General features: G+C 41.4%; 2 protein-coding genes across 2 annotated transcripts in view; both read left to right on the top strand.

Moving 5' to 3' along the window:
- Positions 1-21,895, top strand: part of LOC126267588 (lipase 3-like) — a 164,376-nt gene extending 142,481 nt beyond the window's left edge. Inside the window, exon 8 of the mRNA XM_049972888.1 lies at positions 21,801-21,895. Coding sequence (XP_049828845.1) covers positions 21,801-21,848 — 48 coding nt within the window. The 3' untranslated portion in view covers positions 21,849-21,895. The remainder of the gene's footprint in view (positions 1-21,800) is intronic.
- Positions 21,896-24,152: 2,257 nt separating this feature from the next.
- Positions 24,153-27,286, top strand: part of LOC126266760 (peptidoglycan recognition protein-like) — an 81,616-nt gene continuing 78,482 nt past the window's right edge. The window contains exon 1 of the mRNA XM_049971280.1: positions 24,153-24,620. Within this exon, the coding sequence (XP_049827237.1) occupies positions 24,218-24,620 (403 nt within the window). The 5' untranslated portion in view covers positions 24,153-24,217. The remainder of the gene's footprint in view (positions 24,621-27,286) is intronic.

The following is a 27,286-nucleotide window of genomic DNA, read 5'->3' as shown; positions in this document are numbered from 1 at the left end:
TGTTTGCATTCATTGCTTTGCTAGTTTAAAATCTACTTTCACACCTGAAATTTTTGATTAAGTGAATTAATAATCTCTAGTCTTTTGGTGATAAACTGTGACAATAGCACCTGTTTATGCAGCTGTGCACAAATGTACACTGAAACCTTACAAAATAACGCTAGTGCAGTGACTGACGAAGTCAGAAACTGTTGTCCATTTTTAGGGTTACATAAACTATCAAAACAATCAACAGAGTGTTTCGCCTGTGTGAATGTCTAATTCAACCTAGGATAAAACATCATTGTATGCAGATGGCTTTCACCCATAACCTTGTAGCAGAAGTAAACACTGTCTCTGAGAAGCTTCGCTCTACTAAGGCAAAATGAAGATTAAAATAATTTTATAGTCATGACTAAATCAAAATCAAACCCATTTTATCTTTACCTCTCATCGTATTTAATTTTAGTTACTCAAGGTGGCCAATCACTGTTCCTGTGAGAAGACAGCAAATCAGAATTTAATAGTTGCTCCACATTGGAGAGGATTAAACGGGAAGCCAGAAGGAAAGATTGGAAAAAAATGAGCTATGTTTGTTCAGTATTTACTTTCTATCAGTTGTGAGGTATTAGATTAAAATTAAATATAGAAATGCATGTATCTGAGTCGAGTCAAATATGTTACCCTACTTAGTAGTCAAAAGAATGATAACAGCAGACAACACAGTCGAATCAATTGCTTCATAGTGACAGTCTTGAGCAAGCATTTACAATATTTGAAAGTTTGGTATGTCCTCATCTAGCATTCCATCTATAACTGTCCAGATTGAGGAGTTGCCAAAGATATAGTTAGAACAGTATATACAGCAGGTGTATTGCTTCCAGTGCTAGAATCCAAATGCTGGCAAGATTTTTTCCACCACTGAACACCAATGTGTGCAGCCAGCTGTTACATGGATCATCCAGAAGCAATATTTACTCATATTAATTGTGGCTAACTGTTGACAGATATTGCAGGCCACAAGGTGATTAGTTTCATAATAACCATTCCATATCTCGTATTTCACATGAGACTTCATTCTGAAGAGAAAATTGAAATGTCCCATGTCATCTGGATACTGTCAAAGAGTGAGGAAATGCAAATTTCATTGCTATTGTTAACAGACAATTCTCAAAGTATGCCAGCTGCAGGCAACATTTTGAACTGACAGTATGTGCATATCATCGACATAGGCGGCATAGCATAAATCTGTAGACAGAAGACGTTGTAGTACTAGAAGTGCTTCATAAACTTAACTGTGTAATTAAGATAGTAATTGAATCTTTGAAGAATATCCATGTTTAAATGCAATATTGGTGGCTAAGAGGAAAGATAACTGCAGTGTGTCTTCTGTCACTCTCAAACTTCCACCTCATGATGGGCTGCTGTAGCAATAGATTTTGATAGTTTGTTAAGCAACAGGGAAGCTATGCCCTCCCACTATGCTATTCGACAAAACCATGAAGACAGCCATACTAGAGGATGAGACACTGCTGAAAATGGAAGATGCTTTCAAGTTATTGAACCCTAAACGTGACACTATAATGTGAGCAGAAGCAGGCAGTACCACTTGGTTGGAGCTACATGAGATTATTACTACGATGTCAGCTAATATTGAGGTACCGCTGAAGGAAAGTAAAACATTTTCCACTGAAGGCTAATCAGATAGGAAAAATTGTAGGAAAAAGTTTACACTAAAAATGATCCACATGCAACAAACCTTCTGGACCCACAGAGTAGGACATGGGCTCTTAATGTAAATGAGGAAATAAAAGGAATTAACTATGCAGCAACACTAAATAATTTGCTTCAACTTGATTCAAGGAAATCTAGAGGAATTTCAAGCTAATGTTGTTTTGTTCCTGAAAGATTGTGTCAGGGCTGTTTTTAATCACACGTCTCCATTGAGCTAGAGGCTGGAATTGTGCATGCAGCAACGTTTGTGCAGTGTGGCATCCAGGATTTTAAAATTTACCACGAACACCAGCTAGGGCATATTGCAATTAGTCTACTCATGACTGGAATCACACCAAAGTCCAAAACGTCTTGGTTCAAATACGGACAGAAAAACCAGTGTCAGTGGAGTGGAAACCCAGGTACAATTCGGATCAAGCATATACAAGTGATTGTAAGAAAATAACTTCCTTTGATCTCATGAGAACTCAGTGTCATTGTCATCTGGATATTGGAAACTGTATCTATAGTTTTATGAATTTATTTGTTGTTCTAGTGATCTCCCTGTTCAAATTCTGAGGAAGTGCTGTCAACTATTGAATGCTTTTATGTGAATTTATTTCATACATCCAGTGATCTCACTGTTCAGGATCAAATGGAGTGTTATTAATTTTGGTTTACTTCTAGTCCAGGTGCATAGCCATTGTCTGCAGTAAAGGAAGCAAACCATTTAAGTAACGCCTTTAGATTTAAAATGATTACTTTATGTATAGCTGTAAATTCTGAGTTTTCATATACATAAATGATGTCTTCTTACGATATTATTCTTTTCACAAATATCAAATTTTACAGTTTAAACAGTTTTAAACGAACTTTTTCTTTTAAACATGTTTTATTAAACTGTTTTAAAGCACCAGTGCATCTCTACATGATAGAGAAGGAGCAACAATAAGTGGCATCTGCTTTCTGGAAGTGGTTTTTTGTAGCTCACAAATTTCCTGAACAATTAACTTTGGAAATGAAATCAACATACATTGTTTCTTGACATATGGTGCAATTGTGATTGTGTTGTGCTGTACAAGTTCAGCAAGATTACAATAAAATTAGTTACTTCTTACTAATGTAACATGAGGTTTTATTTAATCACAGATTTTTCCAGCTAAAGAATATTATTTTGTTAAAGAAACCTCCACCTGGGAACGCATAGCAATGTTGTCTGCCAAGCAGTGTAAATGTCACTAAGCTCATTTACAAAAGTAATCATTTATAACCAGCAAACAAGTTAAATGCATCACAAGTAATCTGAACTAAACAAGATTAATGATTTTCAGTAATTCCAGTGTTGTTGTTTAAAATACTCTTTGCTAGCAAAATGTTCAAATGTGTGTGAAATCGAATGGGACTTAACTGCTAAGGTCGTCAGTTCCTAAGCTTACACACTACTTAACCTAAATTATCCTAAGCACAAACACACAGCCATGCCCGAGGGAGGACAAGAACCTCCACCGGGATCACTCGCACAGTCCATGACTGTAGCGTTCAAAACTGCTCGGCCAATCCCGTACGGCTCTTTGCTAGCGGCAGATCGTTTATCAAATTTAATGCTACTGTTATTCGAGGTGGCAACACTTTTCCTTCAGTAAAATGGACAGTTGGACCACACATACACAACACTACCGTATTTTGCTGTCAAAATATTACATAACAATTGTTACATAATTACCAGTCTTCATACATCAGCAGATAAGAATTTATATGTATGATGCTGTTTGCATTCGTAGAAGTTCAATGTATTCGCAGTCTAACTGGAATTTATTACCTCAGAGTGGGTCCTCGGCCACCTAAACAGTATTATTATTGCAATTACAACCAACAACATTTATGTCTGTATAGATAATCAAATTAAAACTGGTCCTGCAATATTCCCCTAAGATGGCGGCTAACATAAGACAATCACTTATCGATTCTGCTTCAGGCTGTGTTTTACTCTTAATAAATAGTGTATATTAATTCGTTTCTCACCTTTACTATATTTATTAATATTTGAACGTATTTCTCAGTATTACAAAACATATTAACATTCACCATTTACCAATACACTTCGCTGCAGATCAATACCACTAATGGCAGCGCTCTTTAGTAGGTGAGCAAAAAACTTAACATTTGTATAGAACGAGAATTACAATAAAATAAAACTCTAACCAAAGAAAATTCATTTCAATAACACATAAATTCTGTTTTCAAATACCGGTTAGGAACATGATACACATTTTTATAGATCTCTGTGTTGTGAGACATCAATCACATCCTATGAATACAGTTTGAACAAGAAGAAAGATGTTTCCAAAAATCATAGATAACAAAAGATGGAAATTTTTTATTATCTTTTTACATGGGTATTGTCTGAGATATAATTTTTTACAAAATTTTAAATTATGTCGTTGACGATATTTATTTATAATTTTATTAACGGTGAAGTGTTTTTTATTACTATTAGGAGAATAGGTCAATGTTCAGTCCCATTCCACATATAATGCTGTCGTGAATATTATTTTGAATAAAACGTAGGCGAGGATATTACATTGTCCCTCGGGCTAAGAAAAAGAACTAGTTGATGTATTGTAATTTTTCCTATCAAATCACCATATCCACGTTGCTTATTGTTCACTTCCACCTCCTTAACACCCTGTTTTCATTTTGGAAACGTCCAGATATAACACTGAGTGACACATTACACAATTAATGTTGATGTGATTGTGTAAATGACTTCAGTAACTGTAAGATCTTGGAAAATGCGGCGAAGACTTCCCGGATTAACTTATCTCCCCCCTCCACCCTCCTATCTGGGTTCACTGGATCCGAAAAACAGGGAACAAAACCGTCCATGGGGCTTCAAGAGAATACAGTTACCTACTCTTATGTGTCACGCTTGACATGATTACAACAGAAAATACTTTGAACACAAGTATTTATGTGATTCTTCAGTTTCTCCCGGCGTATTTGTTGCTCGAACAGTCCACGGGTATACTGCCGCTTCATAGTGTCCAACTGGCACAATATTTCGGCGATCAGACATGTCGCCATCGTCAGGTGCGCTGACGAACTGAACTACTGATGGCGCCAGTACTGTTTCTCAGTCTGGTATCCATCGTGTGCTCTGTTTATTTTCTGCGGTATGCAAACATTTTCGCTAGGCGCTACAGAACCAGCGTTACTGCCAAAAAAAAAATTATGAGATGACTCTTGGAATCCTCTACATTGTTCTGATCGTAGGATCATCACTGAACTATGTAGATACCAGTACATTTCCATATTAGATAGCATACATTTTTATTTAAGTTCATTTATACTCATTCATTCATGTTCTTGTTAGAATTATTACCAGATTACGGGACAGATGTCCATGTTCCGTTAACGTAAGAGCAGAAAAGCTCACGATAGGAAACGGCAAATACAACCGAATAAGGAAAACGTTTCCAAAACGGTACACAAAAAAGAAAATGCTCCAAACGGGTGAAATGCGGATACAGACAAACACGCGAACTAACACACAACTAACGTCCGTCACGTGTGAGGTTCATAGGTGAGGTTCGTAGTCACATGACTTATTTACCCTTTACACTTCGTTAATACTACAGTATAACTAATGGCATGTAAGCTTACAGACTAGTACAAATAAATTCACAAAATTACTTATGATAACATTTTCACTACAACTACTATTTACATATTTACATTTGCGCAATTGTGCATTTACACTGGACATAGTATTATCTTTACAGAGACACAAAAGTGGTTTCCTACTGCAAATATTTCTCTATGACAATACAGTCCCTTTAGGTTCCGTGCACTGACGTCCTCTAGTACATGACACCCGTCATGTGGGATTGAGATTATTTTAAATGGTCCTTCGTACAATAATTGTCATTTTCTATTCTTGCTCTTGATTAGCGACGCCGTGGGATGCGTTCTTAGGGGCACCAGTTCATCGCCACAGTATTCCTGTTTGTTAGTTTCCTTTATTAAATTTCGCCTTGTGGAGTTCTGATTGGCGACTTATATTCTCGGATTTACTTTATTCTTCATTTTTCTTTGTTCAGGGGACCGAGTATGAAGCTTTACAATATATCTTAAGGGGATAGACTTTCATATCATAAACATAACCTTTTATGATACCTAGTCGATGTATAAATACTTCATGGTATCTGGATAGCAATTTTATTAATTGTCCATCCTGTGAACCAACAATGTAAGATGCCTCTTTCACCTTCTCCTCTACTGCTGCGCCTTTGTCACTCGTGGTATTGGGTGCATTTTTGTTTCCGTTAGTATGACACTTCTGTGCGTGACCGTACTCTAACACCAACAATTTTTGCTTGCCAACATATAGTCTAATCCTCTTGTCAGCAGACGGCTCGCACAGAACTCCCGATTCAGCTTCAACCTATATTTGCTGCCAGTACTTAAGTACACTAAGTACACGTGTTCCCAGGGCGAGATCTATTACAGCCTCTCTGTCCCGTAAAAACTCAGGGCCCAGCAACACGGGTTTTGATAAGTTTTCCATTAATAGGAACGTGCATATAACACGATCATTTCCAACGGAAACTTCAAGCTATGTCTGGTACTTTAAAATTTGTGCCTTCTTTCCCAGCGCTCCTACAACTTTCCAATTCGTAACAGGCAAAATTGGCAGTCTTTTTATTTGCGTTACCTTGTTGAAAAATTATGCATTAATCACCGACACTCTTACACCTGTGTCGAGGAGGATAATGATTGCTGCACCATTGATGGTTCCATTGACACTTGGCTAAATGCTTTTTTTTTCGTCCCAATCAGCGATGGTCAATTCTTGATAGAGCTCATCTTCGATTTTCTTACCATCCTGACTGCGAATCATATTGATGTTCTCTTGGATAGCCCTATTGCCATCATTCTTAGTCTAGGTCTCCTGGCGAAGGCCTACAGTGACCGAGATTAGGTTTATGACGTTGGTAAGTCCTGTTTCGAGTCCGAGGATGCCTCCACTATTTTCACATTTTTAGATTCCACAGTAGGAGGTGATTTGCTCAGGTGCCACCATTGTGGGTACTGATTATCCGGCATTGGTATGGCCTGTACATAATTTACTGACTGACTGGATTCATAAAATTTTGTTGCGGCTACCAGTGGCTTGGCGCTGGTTGTTTCCAATATTCATTGTCACCACGGGACTGGCGCCAGATCTGCACACGACTCAACGCCGCCCTACTATCAACTCCTCCAAGTACTGGTCCGCCTTCCAACGCCTTACTGTTTCCCATTTCGCTCCCCACTATCCCATTCTCCATAACGACCGCCCCATTCCTGACAACATCAGTAATGCCAACCATTTCGCTTCCGACCTTTCCGAGGTCTTCTCCATCCCAGATGATCCCCACTTTGATTTTTCTCTTTTCCCCACCTTCATGGAATGTGCCAAAAACTCGCTCGCTCAACTTGCTCATAGTCTCCAGTATTTGGGGCAGTTGCTCCCTCCAACATCAATACTCCAATCACAGCACAAGACATTAAACTTATCCTCCAATACAAACGCAACACAGCCCCTGGTCACGACTGTGTCACCTACCGCCACCTTAGAGAAAGCCCCTTCTCCTTCCTGACTGTCTTTGCCCATCTCAATAACGTCATCCTCTCTAACGGTTCTACCCTGACCTGCGGAAGACTTCACGCATCCTCTTGTTCCTCAAACCCAACAAACCCCCTTCCATCACCTCTTCCTATCGCACATCTGCCTCACCTCCGCCTTCTCTACAGTCTTCGAATCTCCTGCCGTATCCATCAGCACCTTAATCAACACGACCTCCTTCCCCTTATCCAATGGGGCTTCCAACCCTCCTTCTCCGCTGAAGCCAACTCATTAACCTTGTTCATCTTCTCTCCCTCCAGCTTAACTCACGCCACTCTGCCATTTGTCTTTCTCTCGACCTCCAAAATGCCTGTGATCGAGTATGGCATCCTGGTCTCCACTTTAAACTCCAAACCTACACCCTGCTTATCAATTTCGTAGATCTGGTCGCTTCCTTCCTCTCCCCTCTTCTTTATCTCTTGTATACAGCTGATATGCCCAAGTCACCCCCACCTGTCCACCTTCTCCAGTATGTTGATTCCACTGCCTTCCTGGCTCTCTATCCTACCCTTCAATGGTCCCAACATACCCTCAAGTCCCATCTTGACCATTTCACCACTTAGTGTAACCAGATGTTCCTTCATCTCAACCCCTCCAAAACCCAGGTAACCATCATTGGTTGCACCAACAGCTCCTTCATCTCCAAGATTTCTACCTCACCCTTTATGGTCATTCCATCCAGCTCACCCCCACCATGAGATTCCTTGGCCTCACCCTCAACTGTCACCTCACCTGGACCCCTCACCTCCATCCAGCAGAAAGCCCATTCCCATCTCTGCCTCCTGAAGCTCCTGCCTGGCCAGACGTGGGGATTGCATCCTTCCACCATCCTCCACACTTACAAATCACTCATCTGTCCTATCCTCTGTTATACCAGCGTTGCCTGGATCTCCACACCCACCCACATTTACAAATCCTCTAACGCCATGCGCTCCATCTTGCTTTCCGTATCTGCCTTCCTTCCCCAAATATCTCTCCTGTATGACCCTCCTCCAACATCTCCGCATCCTATACATTGTCTACAGTCTTGATCACCCCACACCCTGGTTTCCTCCTTTCTCCTTTCCAGCCGTCCGTTGCCGCGCCTCTATAGCTGTGTCCCTCCCTCTTTTCACCTCCACACCCTCCATCTGGGCAATTTCCAGCACCTCCCTCTCCTGGATGACGAACTTCACCGTGACATACACCCTTCCTTCCCCAGGGCGCCCCATTTTCCTCTCCTCTCCTTCTCCCAGAGTGTATTTTCCTCCTTCCTTCCCTGAATCTCTGCACCCCCTCCTTGTCTGTTTTCCACCCCATCCCTTCCTTCCTGAGCCCTCCTTCAGCTCGCCCCCACCTCATCGCCCTTTCTCTCCCCTCCTCCTCACCTCATTTCCCCTTCTTCCCATTTCCCTTTTCTCCCCCCCCCCCCCCCCTCTTGCAGATCCCCCCAGGTTTTTATTTGTTATTAGTGTGCTACATTAGTGTTGTGTTTCGGTGTCGTTATACAGTATCATCTAGTGATGTGGGTTTTAATTGTGTGCTCGACCTGTTTATCGTCCACTTCCACGACAGTTCCTTGCTACGCCTTCCATACTTAGCCTGGTGCCTTTCGATGTAGTGTGTGTGTTTTTTTCGATTTTTTATCTACGATTTACAGTCACCGCTTATATGTCTTCTTTGCTTCTGTTCCACCTTTTGTGTTTCTATATTCCGCCATGTTATCTGCTTTATATTGTTTTTAAATGTCTTCCTGTCTATTTCTGACTCTTAGGTGAAGAGCAGCGCTTAAGCTGCTGACAGCCCGCCCCTGATGGTGAATGGAGATGACAATAAAGGAAAAAAAAAAACGCAAAACCATGCCCCGAAGCTCTTCAAACCCAGCACTGGTGTAATTACAAAGTGCCATGGGCAATAGGTTTGTGCACCAGTAATAGAAAAGCTGCGAGTGCCACAGCTCGTGGAACGAATTAGAAAATGATAACAAATACCTCTATCATAAGAAAAAGTTACATAATTAGAGGAACAAAGAACCCAATGTGCGCTCAGATACCTCACAATGTGTAGGCCTAGAGTAACTTGTTAAATAAAGTGAAGTGAAATGTGTGTGCCTTTCACCTACAAAGAATAAATTCCCAAAGGTAGTCAGTCCTGTGGTTCCACTACAAAAAAAAATCTGCGAGAACTTAACATCAGAGATCAGAATCATGAAGCAGACGAAATCAAGAAACACTGCTATCTAGGCAGCAAAATAACCCATGATGGATGGAGAGAGGAGGACATAAAAAACAGACTAGCACTGGAAAACGAGCATTAGTGACCAAGAGAAGTTTGTATGGTATTGTATTGTATGGTAACCGAGGGCCTAGAAACGACGGAGAGGCTCTGTCCTCGCGGCAGCCGCAGTGGTCCACGACCCCATGACGACTACCGCAGTCCACTTCACCCCTCCGCCGCCCTGCGCCAAGGCACTTTTTCGGAGTTATTGTGCGGTTCTGCCCCCCGATAGATCCCCCCTCCCAGGGAACGACTCACATCAGACGAGTGAACATCTATGTGTGGTAGAGTAATGGTGGTGTATGCGTAAATGGAGAACTTGTTTGCGTAACAATCGCAGACATGGTGTAGCTGAAGCAGAATAAGAGGAACCAGCCTATATTCGCTGAGGCAGAAGGAAAACCGCCTAGAAACCATCCAAAGACTGGCCAGCTCACCGGACCTCGACACAAGTCCGCCGGGCGGATTCGTGCCAAGAACCAGGCGCTCCTTCCCAATCCGGAAAGCCGTGTGTTAGACCGCACGGCTAAGCGGGCGGGCAAGAGAAATTTACTGATATCATACTCCTTAATTTGAGAAATAAATTTCAGACGTTGTACGTTTGGAGCACAGGGATTGTATGGCAGTGAGCTGCAGACTGTGGGAAAATCGGAACAGAAGAAAAACGAAGCATTTTAGAGGCGGTGCTGCAGAATAATGTTGAAAATCAGGTGGACTCATAAGCTGAGGAATGTGGAAGTTTTCCGCAAAATCGGCGAGGAAAGGAATAGATTGAAGACACTGACAAGAAGAAGGGACAGGATCATAGGACATCTGTTAAGACATCAAGGAATAATTTCCGTGTGACTAGAGGGAGCTGTAGAGGGTACAAACTGTAGTGGAAGACAGAAATTGGAAAACATTCAACACATAATTGAGGAGATAGGTTGCAAACTCATAAAAAAACACTCTCACAGGACTGACGTCATACTTGACAACCCTTATCCTTTTAAAAATGTCATTTTTTTTATAGATCACATTGCTGAATTTCCTTTATTTTTTCCCAGGACATGTTCTGAGGCATCAAGGGATCACAAATTTAGCATTGGAGGGCAGCGTGGAGGGTAAAAATCGTAGAGGGAGACCAAGAGATGAATACACTAAACAGACACAGAAGGATGTAGGTTGCAGTAGGTACTGGGAGGTGAAGAAGCTTGCACAGGATACAGTAGCATGGAGAGGTGCATCAAACCAGTCTCAGGACTGAAGACCACAACAACAACAACTGGAACGTGATATTCTTCATCTATTTCTTTGGTTTATCTCAAACACAATGTTTGATTCTGATGTCGCATTTCCACTGTTAAAGTATTTTTTCCGCAACCAGTTTTTCTTTTGTGACACAGCCGTTATTTTTAATGCGTTTAAAGGGCCAGTAGAAAGAAAATATTTATATGATATTTAGTGGTAACCCGCTAAATTTAATATCGAATGGATGGTACCAAAATTACATACATCGTTATGTGAGGTTAGAGTGATTAAATTAACACAATTATTTAACAACACTTGACTCTTCCAAAATACAAATAAAAAAACTCACCGTGAAATATCACTACAGGTAAAATGGACAAACAACACGATCTCAATCACGCTAAGTTCTGCAACACCTTTCTTGTTATCATTATGACAAATCATTTCAGACCTCCACGGACTGTGTTCGTCGTGTAACCCTCATGTAAAAAACCACATGCTCATTGATTGTTCAATGGCCCTAAGATACAACCGAGTTTTAGGCCATGGAAAATAGATCCGTCTTAATTTTCTCACTGTTACGTCATTGCCGGTCGGAGTGGCCGTGCGGTTCTAGGCGCTACAGTCTGGAGCCGAACGACCACTACGGTTGCAGGTTCGAATCCTGCCTCGGGCATGGATGTGTGTGATGTCCGTAGGTTAGTTAGGTTTGATTAGTTCTAAGATCTAGGCGACAGATGACCTCAGAAGTTAAGTCGCATAGTGCTCAGAGCCATTTGAACCATTTTTTTGTTACATCATTACGAATGAAGCTGAGACACTCTGAAGTTTAAAGCTGTAGAGGCCGTCATGTTTTTGGCAGCCACTACTATGTTTAAGCCACGTATTAAAAAAAATCGGACTTTGAGATCTCAGACGCAATAGTTTCGCTCTGTTGTTGTTTTTGATACAGTCTTCAGTCTAGCGACTGGTTTGATGCAGCTCTCCATGGTACTCTATCCTGTGCAATCCTTTTCATCTTCGAGTAACTACTCCAACTTGTATCCTTCTGAATCTGCTTACTGTATTCATCTCTTGGTCTCCCATTACTATTCCCCCCCCCCCTCCCTCCCACCCTCGTCGTTTCCCATCAGTGCTAAATTGGTGATCCCTTTATGTCTCAGAATGTGCCCCACCAACCGATCCCTTCTTCTAATCAGTTTGTACCACAAATTTCTTTTCTCTCCAATGGTATTTAGTACCTCCTCATTAGTTACGTGATCTACCTACCTAATCTTCAGCGTTCTTCTGTAGCTCGACATTTCAAAAGCTGCCGTTCTCTTCTTGTCTAAGCCGTTTATCATACACGTTTGACTTCCATACGTGGCTACACTCGATAGAAAAAGTTTCAGAAAATGCTTCCTGACACCTCGATCTATACTCGATGTTAGCAAATTTCAGTTCTTCAGAAGAGCTTTTTCTTGCCATTGCCAGTCTACGTTTTATATCCTCTCTACTTCATCTATCATCATATATTGTGCTACCCAAATAGCGAAACTCGTCTACTACTTAAAGTGTCTCGTTTCCTAATCTGATTCCTTCAGTTACACCTCCTCGGGTAGCTTAGATGAGTGGTAACGTGTCTGCCTACTATGCAGTGGACCTGGGTTCGGTTCTCGATTGGATTGGAGATTTTCTCCTCTCTTGCATTGAGTGTTGTGTTGTTCTCACCAGCCTTGCATCATCACCGACGTGCAATTCGCCCCATGTGGCGTCACCTGACACAAAATATAATGCGGCAGTCGAACTTCCCTGGATGGAACCGTATGGCCATCAATGCCACACGATCATTTTATTTACTTTCCACTGTCGTCGTTTTGCTTTTGTTGATATTCGTCCTCCTTTCAAGACCTGTTCACTCTGTTCAACTGCTCTTCCAAGTCCTTTGTTGTCTCTGATAGAATTACATTGCAATCGGCAAATCTCAAAGTCTAAGAAGAAGACTCTGGAGTTTAATTAATACTCCAAATTTTTCTTTTGTTTCCTTTACTGCTTGCTCAGTGTACAAAGTGAATAACATTGGGGATCTATAGATCTATAAATATCGATAAAAGTCGATATAAGTTGTAGGTGATAAGCTAAGCTTCGACCTAAGTGGACTGTGGAGGAAGCAGGAAGGAGAACTTTGTCGCCATGTTGAGAAGACAGGTAAGAGGGGAATGTTGTCTGTCTGCTATAAATTGTCTCAACTTTGTGCGTAGATAATCAGCTGTTATGGTATAAATTGCACACGTGAAAGAAGAGAGTTACATGAAAGCATATCATAGAGTTGTTCACGTTCAGAGGCACTTGTTGCACTATTTGTTTTTAAGTTGACACATAATATGAGTTCACCGCAGTACTGTAGAGCTGCAGCTGTTAGATCACTGCAGTTGGCAATAGTCGTAAACATAAGAAGTCGACACGAAGCGTAGCGATTGAAAGTGGGTCCGCAGCTCGTGGTCGTGCGGTAGCGTTCTCGCTTCCCGCGCCCGGGTTCCCGTGTTCGATTCCCGGCGGGGTCAGGGATTTTCTCTGCCTCGTGATGACTGGGTGTTGTGTGATGTCCTTAGGTTTAAGTAGTTCTAAGTTCTAGGGGACTGATGACCATAGATGTTAAGTCCCATAGTGCTCAGAGCCATTTTTGATAAAAAGTGGTAAGCGATGCACAGATTAACATCGCTAACTTACAGACATCGTGCACTGAGGCAGGTACCACACTTAGCAGTCTAACAGTCGTTGTAAATGCTCAACAGTCAAGATTTAATCCTATATTTACTACAACACAAAATTACCATATTTTAACTATTCGATTGATAAGTTATTTGTTTATCAGTGTTTAATTAAATAAAAATGAAGACAGAGCACCGTAGAGAATTGCTATCCTGCCCAGTCGTGCAGGCCAACTGCAAAAGTCCCAAACAGAAGTATGTCAGGTACCACAGATTCCCGAGGAAGTCAGGAGATGGGAACTTCCACTTCTAGGAGTAGAAAAGAGCATAAACACGCCACAAGAGGAAAATAAGGGAGTGGAAAAGAGGAAGATGTTACGAGTGTGGTAGGTCACGGGACATGTCAACCGGAAAGTGGTGTGTTAGGTGCGATAAGTGGACCTGTCCGGGTCATTTGAAGTTTATGTGACTTGTTTCGACGATGTTGACTGAAATATTACATGCGTCAGAAAATAATTTTTGGAGATATTGGTTTAGTTAGCGAATCAATTACGCATACACAGGGTGGTCCATTGATCGTGACCGGGCCAATTATCTCACGGAATAAGCGTCAAACGAAAAAACTACAAAGAACGAAACTTGTCTAGTTTGAAGGGGGGAAACCAGGTGGCGCCATGGTTAGCCCGCTAGATGGCGCTACCATCCGTCAAACGGATATCAACTGTGTCATTTGAAATAGGAACCCAATTTTTTTGTTATATATTCGTGTAGTACGTAAAGAAATATGAATGTTTTAGTTGGACCCCTTTTTTCGCTTTGTGATAGAAGGCGTTGTAATAGTCATAAACATATGGCTCACAATTTAGTTCGTAGCAGGTAGGTTTTTTAAATTACAATACACAACGTAGGTACCGGTACGTTGGAACATTTTATTTCGGTTGTTCCAATGTGATATATTTACCTTTGTGAACTTATCATTTCTGAGAACGCATTACATGTAAATACCACATTAATGCAATAATTGCTCAAAATTATGTCCGTCAACCTCAATGCATTTGGCAATACGTGTAACGACATTCCTCTCAACAGCGAGCAGTTCGCCTTCCGTAATGTTCGCACATGCATTGACAATGCGCAGACGCATGTTGCCAGGCGTTGTCGATGGATCACGATAGCAAATATCCTTCAACTTTCCCCGCAGAAATAAATCCGGGGACGTCAGATCCGGTGAACGTGAGGGCCATGGTATGGTGCTTCGATGACAAATCCAACATCGCCATTCTGTCATGCAGTGAAACATCTTCTAGTAACATAGGTAGAACATAACGTAGGAAATCAGCATATATTGCACCATTAAGATTGTCATCGATAAAATGGGGGCCAATTATCCTTACTCCCATAATGCCGCACCATACATTAATCCTACAAGGTCGCTGATGTTCCACTTGTCGCAGCCATCGCGGATTTTCCGTTGCCCTGTAGTGCCTATTACGCCGGTTTGGTGAATGACGCTTCGTCGCTAAATAGAACGCGTGCAAAAAATCTGTCATCGTCCCTTAATTCCTCTTGTGTCCAGTGGCCGAATTGTACTCGACGTTCAAAGTCGTCGCCATTCAATTCCTGGTGCATAGAAATATGGTACAGGTGCAATAGATGTTGATGTAGCATTCTCAACACCGACGTTTTTGAGATTCCCGATTCTCGCGCAATTTGTCTGCTACTGATGTGCGTATTAGCCGTGACAGCAGCTAAAACACATACTTGGGCATCATCATTTGTTGCAGGTCGTGGTTGACGTTTCACATGTGCATGAACACTTCCTGTTTCCTTAAATAACGCAACTATCCGGTGAACGGTCCGGACACTTGAATGATGTCGTCCAGGATACCGAGCAACATACATAGCACAAGCCAGTTGGGCATTTTGATCACAATAGCCATACATCAACATGATATCGACATTTCCGCAATTGGTAAACGGTCCATTTTAACACGGGTAACGTATCACGTAGCAAATACCGTCCGCACTGGTGGAATGTTACGTGATACCACGTACTTAGACGTTTGTGACTATTACAGCGCAATCTATTACAAAGCGAAAAACGTGGTGCAACTAAAACATTCATATTTTTTACGTACTACGCAAATACGTAATAACAATGAGGGTTCCTATTTTTAAAAAACGCAGTTGATATGCGTTTAACCTATGGCAGCGCCTTCTAGCGGGCCAACCATAGCGCCATCTGGTTTCACCCTTGAAGCTAGACGAGTTGCGCTCTTTGTAGTTTTTTCGTTTGACGCTTATATCGTGAGATATTTGGCCCAGTCACTATCAATGGACCACCCTGTATACAAGCGTTCAGTGTATGGTTCACAAATTACACTTATTATTCATTTTTACTGAAAGATAAGCTCACTTTTTTTTCATTAAAATGGTGATGTCAGGATATTATAATGTAGTGTATTCGTGTGTGGAGTTGAGTAATTAATTGAATCTCAGCCGTAGCTTAACTCTGCAACCGTTAGTGTGTCGGCTCTTTCTCGTGCCTGCGCTTTGTCGTGGAGTAGTTGGTCGCGATCGCCTGTTTAGGCGGTCACGGAACGATAACACAGAGGCTGGCTCAGCAGTGAGACCCGCTGGAAGTTACGATGGTTATCAGGAGAGGGCAGTGACCCTGTTAGTCGCCGTCGTGGCAGTATTGGTCGTTCCGTGGTCAGTGGTGGGGCGTGCAAGCCCGAAGTTTGTTTTATTTCAAATGGTTCAAATGGCTCTGAGCTCTATGGGACTTAACATCTGTGGTCATCAGTCCCCTAAACTTAGAACTACTTGAACCTAACTAACCTAAGGACATCACACACATCCATGCCCGAGGCAGGATTCGAACTTGTGACCGTAGCGGTCACGCGGTTCCAGACCGAAGCGCCTAGAACCGCACGGCCACACATGTCGGCCGAAGTTTGTTTTGGCCCAGGACGGAAGCAACGCTCGTCATTGGACGACGTGGCGTGAAACTTCTCACTAATAGCCGAAGTGGGGCATTGCAAGGTCTGGAGGACTGTGTAGCCGTGCAGAGGCCTAAATCCAACCGTCTGCAACCTATCGCCGTGCCAAGTCTTCTGTCTGCCGCTGTCACATTCAGCTGTGATAATTCTGTATTCCGACATAACTGTCATACAGGAGCGTCGCTATAATAGAAGTTAAATGTTTATTTGGCATTACAATAGTGAAGCCATAGTCACAGCGCATAAAAATTTTCTTTACAAAAAGGGGTTGTATTACCTTTTTCAACGAACTACGTCGTCATTTTCAAATGTAACACACCAGTTGAAGAATGTGTAAAGGGAATTGTGGCCATATATCCGAGAACAATAACGAAAAGTAATGATACCAGGCAACAGAGGCAATGGTTGCACAATCAGGAATTGTCAGTTTCCTGAACGATTTAATTCACAGTACTAAAGCCACTTTATAAAAAGGGAGAAAGGGATAATGTAGACCATTTTAGACCTATTTCTATGCCATTAGTGTTTGCCAAAGTTATTGAAAAGGCTGTGTATGTAAGGATAATTCATCATTTTATATCACACGATTTGCTATCAAATGTACAGTTCGACTTTCGAAATCGTTTAACAACTGAAAATGGTACATTGTCTTTTCTCTGTGAGGTACTGGATGGGTCAAACAAATGGTTTCGAACGCTAGGCATATTTTTAGATTTAACTAAGGCGTTTGATTGTGTTCATCACAAAATATTGCTCCAGAAGTTGTAATACGGGGGGTAGCTCACAACTGGTTTACCTCTTACTTTAGCAACAGGAAACAAAAGGTCATTATTCACAATGTTGAGAATGGCTGTGATGTGGGATCTGAGTGAGGTACAGTCAAGTGGGGGGTTCCCCAGGGATCAGTGTTGAGGGCACCCCTGTTCCTTATTTATATAACTGATATTCCCTCTAGTATTACAGGTAACTCTAAAATATTTCTGTTTGCTGATGACACTAGCTTGGTCGTAAAGGATGTTGTGTGCAACATTAGCTCGGTTTCAAATAGTGGAATTCATGACGTAAGTTCATGGCTTTTAGGAAATTAACTAAAGCTAAATCACAGTAAGACTCAGTTCTTACAGTTTACAACACATAAATTTCTATGTGTTCAGATAAATAGTAAACTGTTATGGAAAGCCCACGTTCAGGATCTTGTGCAAAGACTTAATGCTGCATTTTTACTATTCGTACGGTATCTGAAGTGAGTAATCGTTCGACACGAAAATTAGTTTACTTTGCTTATTTTCATTCGCTTATGTCGTATGATATTATATTTTGGGGTAACTCTTCCCATTCTAAAAGGATATTGTTGGCTCAGAAACAGGAGGATCGGGAAATAGGTGGTGTAAATTTACAAACGTCAGTCTGGGTATTTTGACATTGGTCTCCCAATATATATATTCCTTACTGTCATTTCTTGTTAGTAATATTAGCTTACTCCGAAGAATAAGCAGCTTTCACTCAGTTAATACTCGGCAGAAATAAAACCTGCATCTGGATCGAACTTCCTTAACTCTTGCGCAGAAAGTTACGCAGTATACTGCCGCATCCGTTTTCAATAAGCCACCATTCGAATTCAAAAAACTTAGCAGTAATCCATGCGCTTTCAAATCGAAACTGAAGAGCTTCCTCTTGGGTCATTCCATCTATTTTGTCGAGGAGTTCCTTGTTGATTGCGTTTACTTAAAATTATGGATTGACTTTTTTCGGGTTCATAAACATTTTATTTTTATCTCTCATTACTTTTATGTTGTAATTTATGTACTGACACCTTCCAAAACCTTAGAGATTTGCTCCTAAATTTGGTGCCACGGAATTTGGCGTGTAAATAAATAAAAAGATAAATAAATAAATCAGGTCAGATAATTCTGTTGGGTAAGGTGTTTTCCCATCCAGGATCATTCTTGTTGTGTGGCCTTTAACGACTTTCAGGTTGAGCTGTTGCCTTTGTGCGTCGGAGTTCCTCGCTCTGCAGGTGCCTTTGTGCTTGCAAGTACTACATGTGTCTATTACGTAATTTACTTTGTGTAACTTACAAAAGCTGTGCAAATTGTTCAAACAGCATAGAGATTGCACCTAAAAAATTTTGCCGGAATAATAGCTTTTCATTTAAAACCCAATTCCAGACAAGTCCTACAAGTGCGACTGTGGTAAAGACTCCTATATTGTTTGAAGTATGTTGTATTGAATACCAAAGTGTGTAACCTTAAATACTGGTAAAGGTTGCTCTTGCAGTACTTGCTTACGTACTGGTTACCTGTGCTCAACTGTGTGCGCCAGCAGCTCATATGATGCAACGCTATCTTTGTTGTAATTCTAAAGGTGTAATTTTATCTTAACCCTACAATAAACTGTGCTTTTATTATTTTGTGTACTGCTGGAGTATTTCAATAAGCTTCCTACTTAAATCTTTTGATGGTTAAAGTTGCAATGAAAATGTATTGCGTGCTTTAAATTACTGAAATTTGCTTTAAGAATTTAGTATTTATTGAGTGTTTGCAAGGCCGTTCTTTAATATCTGATTTAAAATCTTGCCTGCAAAAGGTTGGGTAGGTTCGTAGTTGGCGTAAAACGGGCCATGTTCTGATAGTTTGTTTGGTGTGTTCTAGAAGGAACGTGTTGTTTCCTAGGCCAGCTGGGCTGCACCGGCACAACTGCGTGGGTTTACGACCGTGGAAGGCTGCTAAGTTTGAGCAGAACTGTAACTGATGCATGTATTTCTACCTATAAGAAATTATTTTCTGATTTTAAAACTGTAGCTTGTAAATTATGTTTGGGTGTTTTAAACTCCCTTTCGGAGCCGCTAGGCTTGTTAGTCCTATGTCAAATAATTTTGTCTGAAGTATTTGAAGACTATACGGAAAGAAGGAATTAAGTCCAAATCTCACGAAAATGAGTTAGTGGTACCATTATGAAGGTCATCAGATGTACTTCCAGTTGGGTGAACTTAAATGAATGTGATGGATATAGTCACGGAGCTGTAGCCAGATTAAAATATGGTATACACAGAGAAAACGGGTCAAGTCAGCCCAATACACGGACAGAAAGGGCGAAGTCCAGCAGGTGCGTATTTCTGAGCTGTATTGATTTTTTGTCTGCTTTTATGGAAGTGTCATTGCTGACATTGTTCAATGTAATGTCACTGTCGACCTTTCCTACGTATTGTCGAAGATAAGACGGAGCAGATTTGACATTAGCTTCTTTGCTTTGTGCTGTGGAGGAACTAAATTTCGTGCCGTGATTTTTCCTAAAACAGGGCAGCCTTGACAATCACTTCAACGCTTTGTGGTGTGGTAGACAGAATTGAATTTCATGTAAAATCCCACTGAGGTTGGTGTTTCAACTGGTGATGGAATATCAAGCTGCAGTCACGAGTCTAGAAAAAGACAGAGCTATGATAGACAATCTGAAGTATCTGGAAAGCTAAGAACAATGTCACATAAAATAGGAGAGCATTGTAACTGCAAGAAGAATTACACTGATTTGCTAACTGATGCAGAGAAGTCTACATTAATATTCAATTTCAATTTTCGAAAGGACTGGAATGAGCATTGTTGTCATCTGGCAGGAATGATTTCTGTTGACAACGTACAACGCCAAAGGCCACGCAGAGATGAGACAGTAGATACTTTGAGTGATTATATATTTCGTTATGAGGTCTGTTTGTCAAAAGGCATTTATATAACTGCATCGTATTTCAAAGGAGAGATCAGAAAGTCCTTTAAAAAATGAAGGCACGGCCCCAGTTGATAAACGAAAACCAAGTTCACAAACTTTCAACAGAAACAGAGCAAAACATCTGCCCTCACATCATATCATTTAAAGGACAGTCCAGTCATTAGAGCATAAATAAAACATAGAAACTGTATCTGCCTGAAGAACTCACCTTCAAGAAGATGTTAGACATGTTTCAAGAGACACAGTCTCCTAGTTCCGTATCATATGAAACTTATCGTAAAATACTTAATACAAAATTTAGCATCTCATTCGGTTTCCCTCAAAGTGATACATGCAGTTATAGAGTCAGAACTCACACACGCAATAGATGGAAAGGAAAGATCATCTGGATCTACATCTACATCCATACTCCGCAAGCCATCTGATGGTGTGTGGCGGAGGGTACCCTGAGTACCTCTATCGGTTCTCCCTTCTATTCCAGTCTCGTATTGTACGTGGAAAGAAGGATTGTCGGTATGCTTCTGTGTGGGCTCTAATCTCTCTGATTTTATCCTCATATCAGACGTTCAAAATACCATTAAAAGAGAGAAAATTGATATGAACTGCATCGCCATATAGCTGATGCATTCTATCAGCGTAAAAGAAAATCTCGACAGAGAAGCAAAAAGCTTACAAACACAGAATCAATATGTGTGGATTTCCAACGAAATCTTCCATGTCCAATCACAGTACCAACATTGTCTATTATAAGCAACAGCTTTCTCTATATCTATTTAATGTACATAGCCTCTCAGGCTGTAATGCAGCGTTTCAGTTCATCCTGAAACTATAGGGAAGAAAGGTTGAAATGAAGTAGTTTCTTTCCTGCATCATTATGTTACTTCGTATCTGGATCCTGAGGTTAAAAATTTGGAAGTCTTCTGTGAGTCATGTGGTGGTCAAAACAAAAACCACAACCTTTTCGGGTTCATCCATTATCTTATCCATCATGCAAAGCGATTTGACTCAATTCATGTAACAATCCACGTAAGAGGACATTCATACCAGGAAAGTGACAAAGACATGGGCCTCATCAAATGTAAAACAAATGCTTAGCTCCCAAAGGATTGGACAGTTATATTTAAAGACGCGCGTGCGAAACCTACTCCTTTTCAGGTTGTTGAAGTTGATGTTTCAATGATACGTGACTGGACTGATTTCTTGCAACCAAGATACTGATCAAAATGTCCATTACCATCGCGAATTATTAAGGAGATGAAGATAGAACGTCACCATCCAAGGCTTGTCATACATCGTGACTCTTACAACGGATCTTGGATTACATTAATTGTTACTGCTCCTGCTGGACGAATGGAAGAGGAACGAGAACTTGCAGAATGAGAATTTTTGTTCCCTTCACCCTGTTACGAAGGTAGGCTGGTAAAGACTCTAGTCACAGTAATTAAATGAGGCTAGATCATGCCAGTGTGTGAAATAGAAGGGCCTGCTATATCATAACAAACCTATTGAGATACCATGATAATAAGAGTTCGCATGTTTCAGGACTGCTGCCTATCATCAAGGAAAAGTACCATCATCTGCAAGAACTGAAGGTGTTCTGTGACACAGGGACCCAAGAGTACTATACAAATATTCCTTTCCGACAGTGAATTTACAAACACGTTTTGTGTTATTTGTTTGTAATAAGTAAAAAGTGAGAAATGAAGACTGTGGGCTGTACAAACTGTGATTTATACTGATAACTGACATTACGTCCTATTAACTATATTTTTAATGTATGTGTTGTAAACATTTATTGAATAATTGTTGGTAGTTGTACACCAGGTGATTTAAAGATACAAAAGTTGAGACATGGGCTTATTAATCATTATAATTTACATAAGTTCAATAAAAAACAGACTATTGATAAATAGTATTGTTCCTGAAACCCGATCAGTTGTGAACTTCTTGTACAATAATGACTAGACTCAAAGATGAATAGATCTTTTGCAGTGAACGTATAGTGGGTAGTGGGGGTGATTACTCTGTTGTAGAAATAATTCAAAAGACAAGATCGCTTAAACACTGTTTACTACATAATCGGTTTCAACACACTAAAGGTGCCATCATAGGATCTGAATGTAGATTAACATCTATAAACCATTTGGATATAACGATACATGAGGCAGACCACCTGATATAAAATCATTGTCTTAATTTTTGTGACAGTGATTTTATATCATAAGACAAGCGTAGGTACAAGGGGTATTGGAGCACATACAGAAATGTATGCTCATCCATTCTTAAGTAATTGATGTACGATTTGACGTCCTTCACTATAAGCTCACGTAACAAGTTCGTTGAATGCTTTTATCGGGTCGTCGTAAAACCCACAGCTTTACCCAGGTACGTTTCCTTATTTTTTCCACCCTTCTCTTCTGCATGTACACACAGTGCAATTGTGGTACATGCAACTGCTGCGGTTAATAAGAAGTTGTTGTTGTTAGCCATCTTGAACTTTGACGAAAAATATGATGACAGTGTAATACCCCTTTTTAGTGCAATGTCAAAGATCTTTGTCAAATACCGGGTAACCAAAAAGTCAGTGTAAATTTTGAAAACTGAATAAATCATGGAATAATGTAGATAGAGAGGTACAAGTTGACACACATGCTTGGAATGACATGGGGTTTTATTAGAAGCAAAAAATACAAAAGTTCAAAAAATGTCCGACAGATGGAGCTTCATCTGATCAGAATAGCAATAATTAGCACAACAAAGTAAGACAAAGCAAAGATGATGTTCCTTAGAGAAAACGCTCAATATGTCCACCATCATTCCTCAACAATAGCTGTAGTTGAGGAATATGTTGTGAACACCACTGCAAAGGACGTTCGGAGTTACGGTGAGGCTCTGGCGTCGGATGTTGCCTTTCAGCATCCCTAAAGATGTCGGTCGATCACGATACACTTGCGACTTCAGGTAACCCCAAAGCATATAATCGCATGGACTGAAGTCTGGGAGCCAGCCGGGGTGGCCGAGCGGTTGTAGGCGCTACAGTCTGGAACCGCGCACAATTGGCAATCACGTCATGAACACAGATTTTCTGTGAATGTTTGGGCAGGCATTGTTGGTGATGTCTTGATTGGGCCCCATGTTCTTCCACCTACGCTCAATGGAGCACGTTATCATGATTTCATACGGGATACTCTACCTGTGCTGCTAGAACATGTGCCTTTACAAGTACGACCCAACATGTGGTTCATGCACGAAGTGTTCGTACGCTTCTCAACAACAGATTCGGTGACTGATGGATTGGTAGAGGCGGACCAATTCCACGGCCTCCACGCTCTCTGACCTCAACCCTCTTGACTTTCATTCATGGGGGCATTTGAAAGCTCTTGTCTATGCAACCCCGACACCAAATGTAGATACTCTTGGTACTCCAGGTCTGCATCAGCGCATCAGGGATTCCATGCGACGGAGGGTGGATGCATGTATCCTCGCTAACGGAGGACAGTTTGAACATTTCCTGTAACAAAGTGCTTGAAGTCACGCTGGTACGTTCTGTTGCTGTGTGTTTCCATTCCATGATTAATGTGATTTGAAGAGAAGTAATAAAATGATCTCTAGCATGAAAAGTAAGCGTTTCCGGACACATGTCCACATAACATATTTTCTTTCTTTGTGTGTGAAGAATGTTTCCTGAAAGTTTGGCCGTACCTTTTTGTAACACCCTGTATGTAGAATCTACCGACGATTTTCGATTGTGGTGAACTGGTACCCCCTCATCCTCATTGGAGTGTTGCAGATGAGGAAGACACTGAAAGAAACTTGGCAGAAGCCAGCCTGGCCTTGAAACCAATTGACGTAGAGCCCCCCACTCTCCGCTCCGGCAGCAGATAACGTCCCGCCGCTGTGGGACTGCAGCGCTCACTCAGTGTGTGGGGGGCAGCAGCGAGCAGTAGCCAGGCGGCGACATGAGCTTCGGGACAGCGGACGGCGACGAGGCCGGCTCGGCGGCTGCGGCCGCGCCCAGCAGGGAGCGGGAACTGCAGGTGCAGCTGCACCGCCAGCTGAGCCTGCAGCCGGCTGAGCGCAGGCGCAGCGCCGGCGACAGCGATCGCGCCGACGTTCACGTGTGCGTGGCGCCGGCCGGAGACTGCCCGGGCGCAGAGGCGTGCCGGCGCACGGCGGCGGGCCAGCTGGTGGAGGCGGTGCTGCCGCAGCGCGCACAGCGGCTCGGCCGCGTCGCCGTCGAGCGCTGCCGCGGCGTGCACCTGGGACACGTCACCTACGTGCTGGGGCCCGTCAACTTCACCAGGGTCCTGCAGAAGAACACCATCTCCCAGCAGATCATCGTCACGTCCGACGACGCTCCAGGTCAGTATCGCCACTTGCTGACCATTTTTCAGTTGTTCAGCGTTATTTTCACACAGTAAAGCTGTCGGCACGCGGTCCGCGTTTTTTAAACGTCAACGCTGAGCGTGTCGAGTTCACGCGCCAGATTAACGCGCTGCTTTCTGGGCCCCTATTCTGTATCGTTCGTACCGATCGGTGTAGTAGGTTAGCCTCGGTAGTGACGTCGTTTTCGGTTCTTTATCGAAATATCCTCTTCAGTAAGCTTCTGAGATTTAATAAATGAGAAGCACCGGTTTTCTTTTGTTCTACAATATTACTTTTATTGTAAACCGGTTTTCGGCTTATAAGGCCATCTTCAGACATTTACTGACAAGGGAACCTCCCCATCGCACCCCCCTTAGATTTAGTTGTCACAGTGGATAGGCCATGAAAAACTGAACACATATCAGTCGTGAAAACAGGAAGAGGTTGTGTGGAACTATGAAGAAAATAAGCAAAATATACAAACTGAGTGGCCCATGCGCAAGACAGGCAACATCAAAGACAACGTAAGCATAGGAGCGCCGTGGTCCCGTGGTTAGGACCTTGCTTCAAGTCTTCCCTCGAGTGAAAAAGTTTACTTTCTTTATTTTCGCAAAGTTATGATCTGTCCGTTCGTTCATTGACGTCTCTGTTCACTGTAATGCGTTTAGTGTCTATGTTTTGCGACCACACCGCAAAACAGTGCGATTAGTAGACGAAAGGACGTGTATCTTCAATGGGAACCGAAAACATTTGATCGCAAGGTCATAGGTCAACCGATTCCTCCACAGGAAAACACGTCTGATATATTCTATACGACACTGGTGACGACATATGCGTCACATGACAGGAATACGTTGTCGACCCACCTAACTTTTACACTTGGCGAATCGGTTAAAAGATTCTTCTACCTTGCCCGATTTAGGTTTTCTTGTGGATGTGATAATCACTCTCAAAAAATTAAATTTTTCACTCGAGGGAGGGCTTGAACCCAGGACCTCTCATTTTGCATATGCTCACGCTAACCATGGGACGAAGGCGCTACTGAACTCAGGTCGTTCTTGATGTTGCTTATATTGCGTACGGACTACTCAGTTTGTATATTTTGCTTATTTTGTCATTGTTCCCACAACTTCTTCCTGTTTTCTCGATTGATCTGTGTTCAGTTTTTCAAAGCCTATCCACTGTGCCAACTTATAATTAAATCTGAGGGGGGTGCGATGGGGAGGTTCCCTTGCGAGTATTGTCACCAAAGAAGTTAAATGTTAGCAGACAACATTGGAAGAAAAGTAACACCCCTAGACTGATGTACAAACATACAGTAAGTAACATCTTTGCAATTAAAAAGTAGAAACTGAACTGTACATCAATAACAATGGAGTAGACAGGAAAACCTTTAGCACAAAATAGGAATAGCATGCTTAGATAACAGTTTCTATTAATAAACGAAACTAATAAAATAAAATAAAGTTAGTACTAGAGAAGGCTTCCTCAGGAGGTATGAAACATGGAGAGTGATACACAACAATTTAAAAGAAGAGACAGTTATCAGTGTAAATAGAAAATATATAAGGAAATTAAGCAATATCAATAAGATAAACAGAAATAAATAAATGCAGGAAAATGGAGGTGTTTTAGGGAACCTACAGTCTAGACAGTGGTGGTACTGCATTTTAACATTATAATCAAAGCAGTGGCTGTGTAACAGTTTTCATTAAATAAATGAGCAAAGTAAAATATGAACAGTATTTGAGACAACTACAAGAGGTGTTAAACATGGACAGTAATACAGTTAAAAGAAAGCCTTAACTATTGAAACTACAGTGTATGTGGAATACAAAGACAACTTTAACAAAACAGAACAACTTAATGAATACAGGAAAATGGGAATATGTAGGAAGAGAGAGTGTGGGAAGTAATGAACAACAAATATGGTTATATGAAGTTGAGGAGATAGGAAGTGTTGAGCTGTGTCTGGTCATTTAGGATGAGATCTGGTCTGTGAGCAAGATGTTTGTTAATTTCCAGGGCTTCGAGCAGGTTGAGTTTATGGCCTTGGAACACTGGCTGGTAGTTGTGACCCGCACTCAGTACATGCTCAGCAAATACAGTGTCTGAATTCTGCAACCTCCTGCTGCTTCTGAGACTTGTTACCGAAAGGTCCTCCCACCGATTTGATGGCAATTGTGCCGAGAGGTCTTGGATTTCGGTCAGGCATCGATCGGTGAGCTGTGGTTTATGTACACACATAATTTGTTATTTTAAACATCTTTAGCGGTTTTAGCTTTGGATTTAATGATTGTGTTACTAACTAATCACCAGAGGACGCATCTGGTTAGAAAGTGAGTTCAGAATAGACTACTTTCCGTTGTTCTAAATATGATTAGGTTAAGTTGTTACTGTGAATGATTACATAAAAAAAAAGTTTTCGGTCAATATTCTCTCAAAATACGTGTTATTTTTTTGCAAATAAGAGTTCAAAGATCATTAAATATCAAGACATCGGCTCTGCTTACGTATATCACATGAGTTCAAATGGTTGAAATGGCTCTGAGCACTACGGGACTTAACATCTGTCATCAGTCCCCTAGAACTTAGAACTACTTAAACCTAACTAACCTAAGGACATCACACACATCCATGCCCGTGGCAGGAATCGAACTTGC

The sequence above is a fragment of the Schistocerca gregaria genome, chromosome 4, assembly GCF_023897955.1.
Source record: "Schistocerca gregaria isolate iqSchGreg1 chromosome 4, iqSchGreg1.2, whole genome shotgun sequence".
Lineage (NCBI taxonomy): Eukaryota > Metazoa > Arthropoda > Insecta > Orthoptera > Acrididae > Schistocerca > Schistocerca gregaria.
The sequence above is the reverse complement of the archived record's forward strand: the minus strand, read 5'-3'. Positions and strand labels throughout refer to the sequence as shown.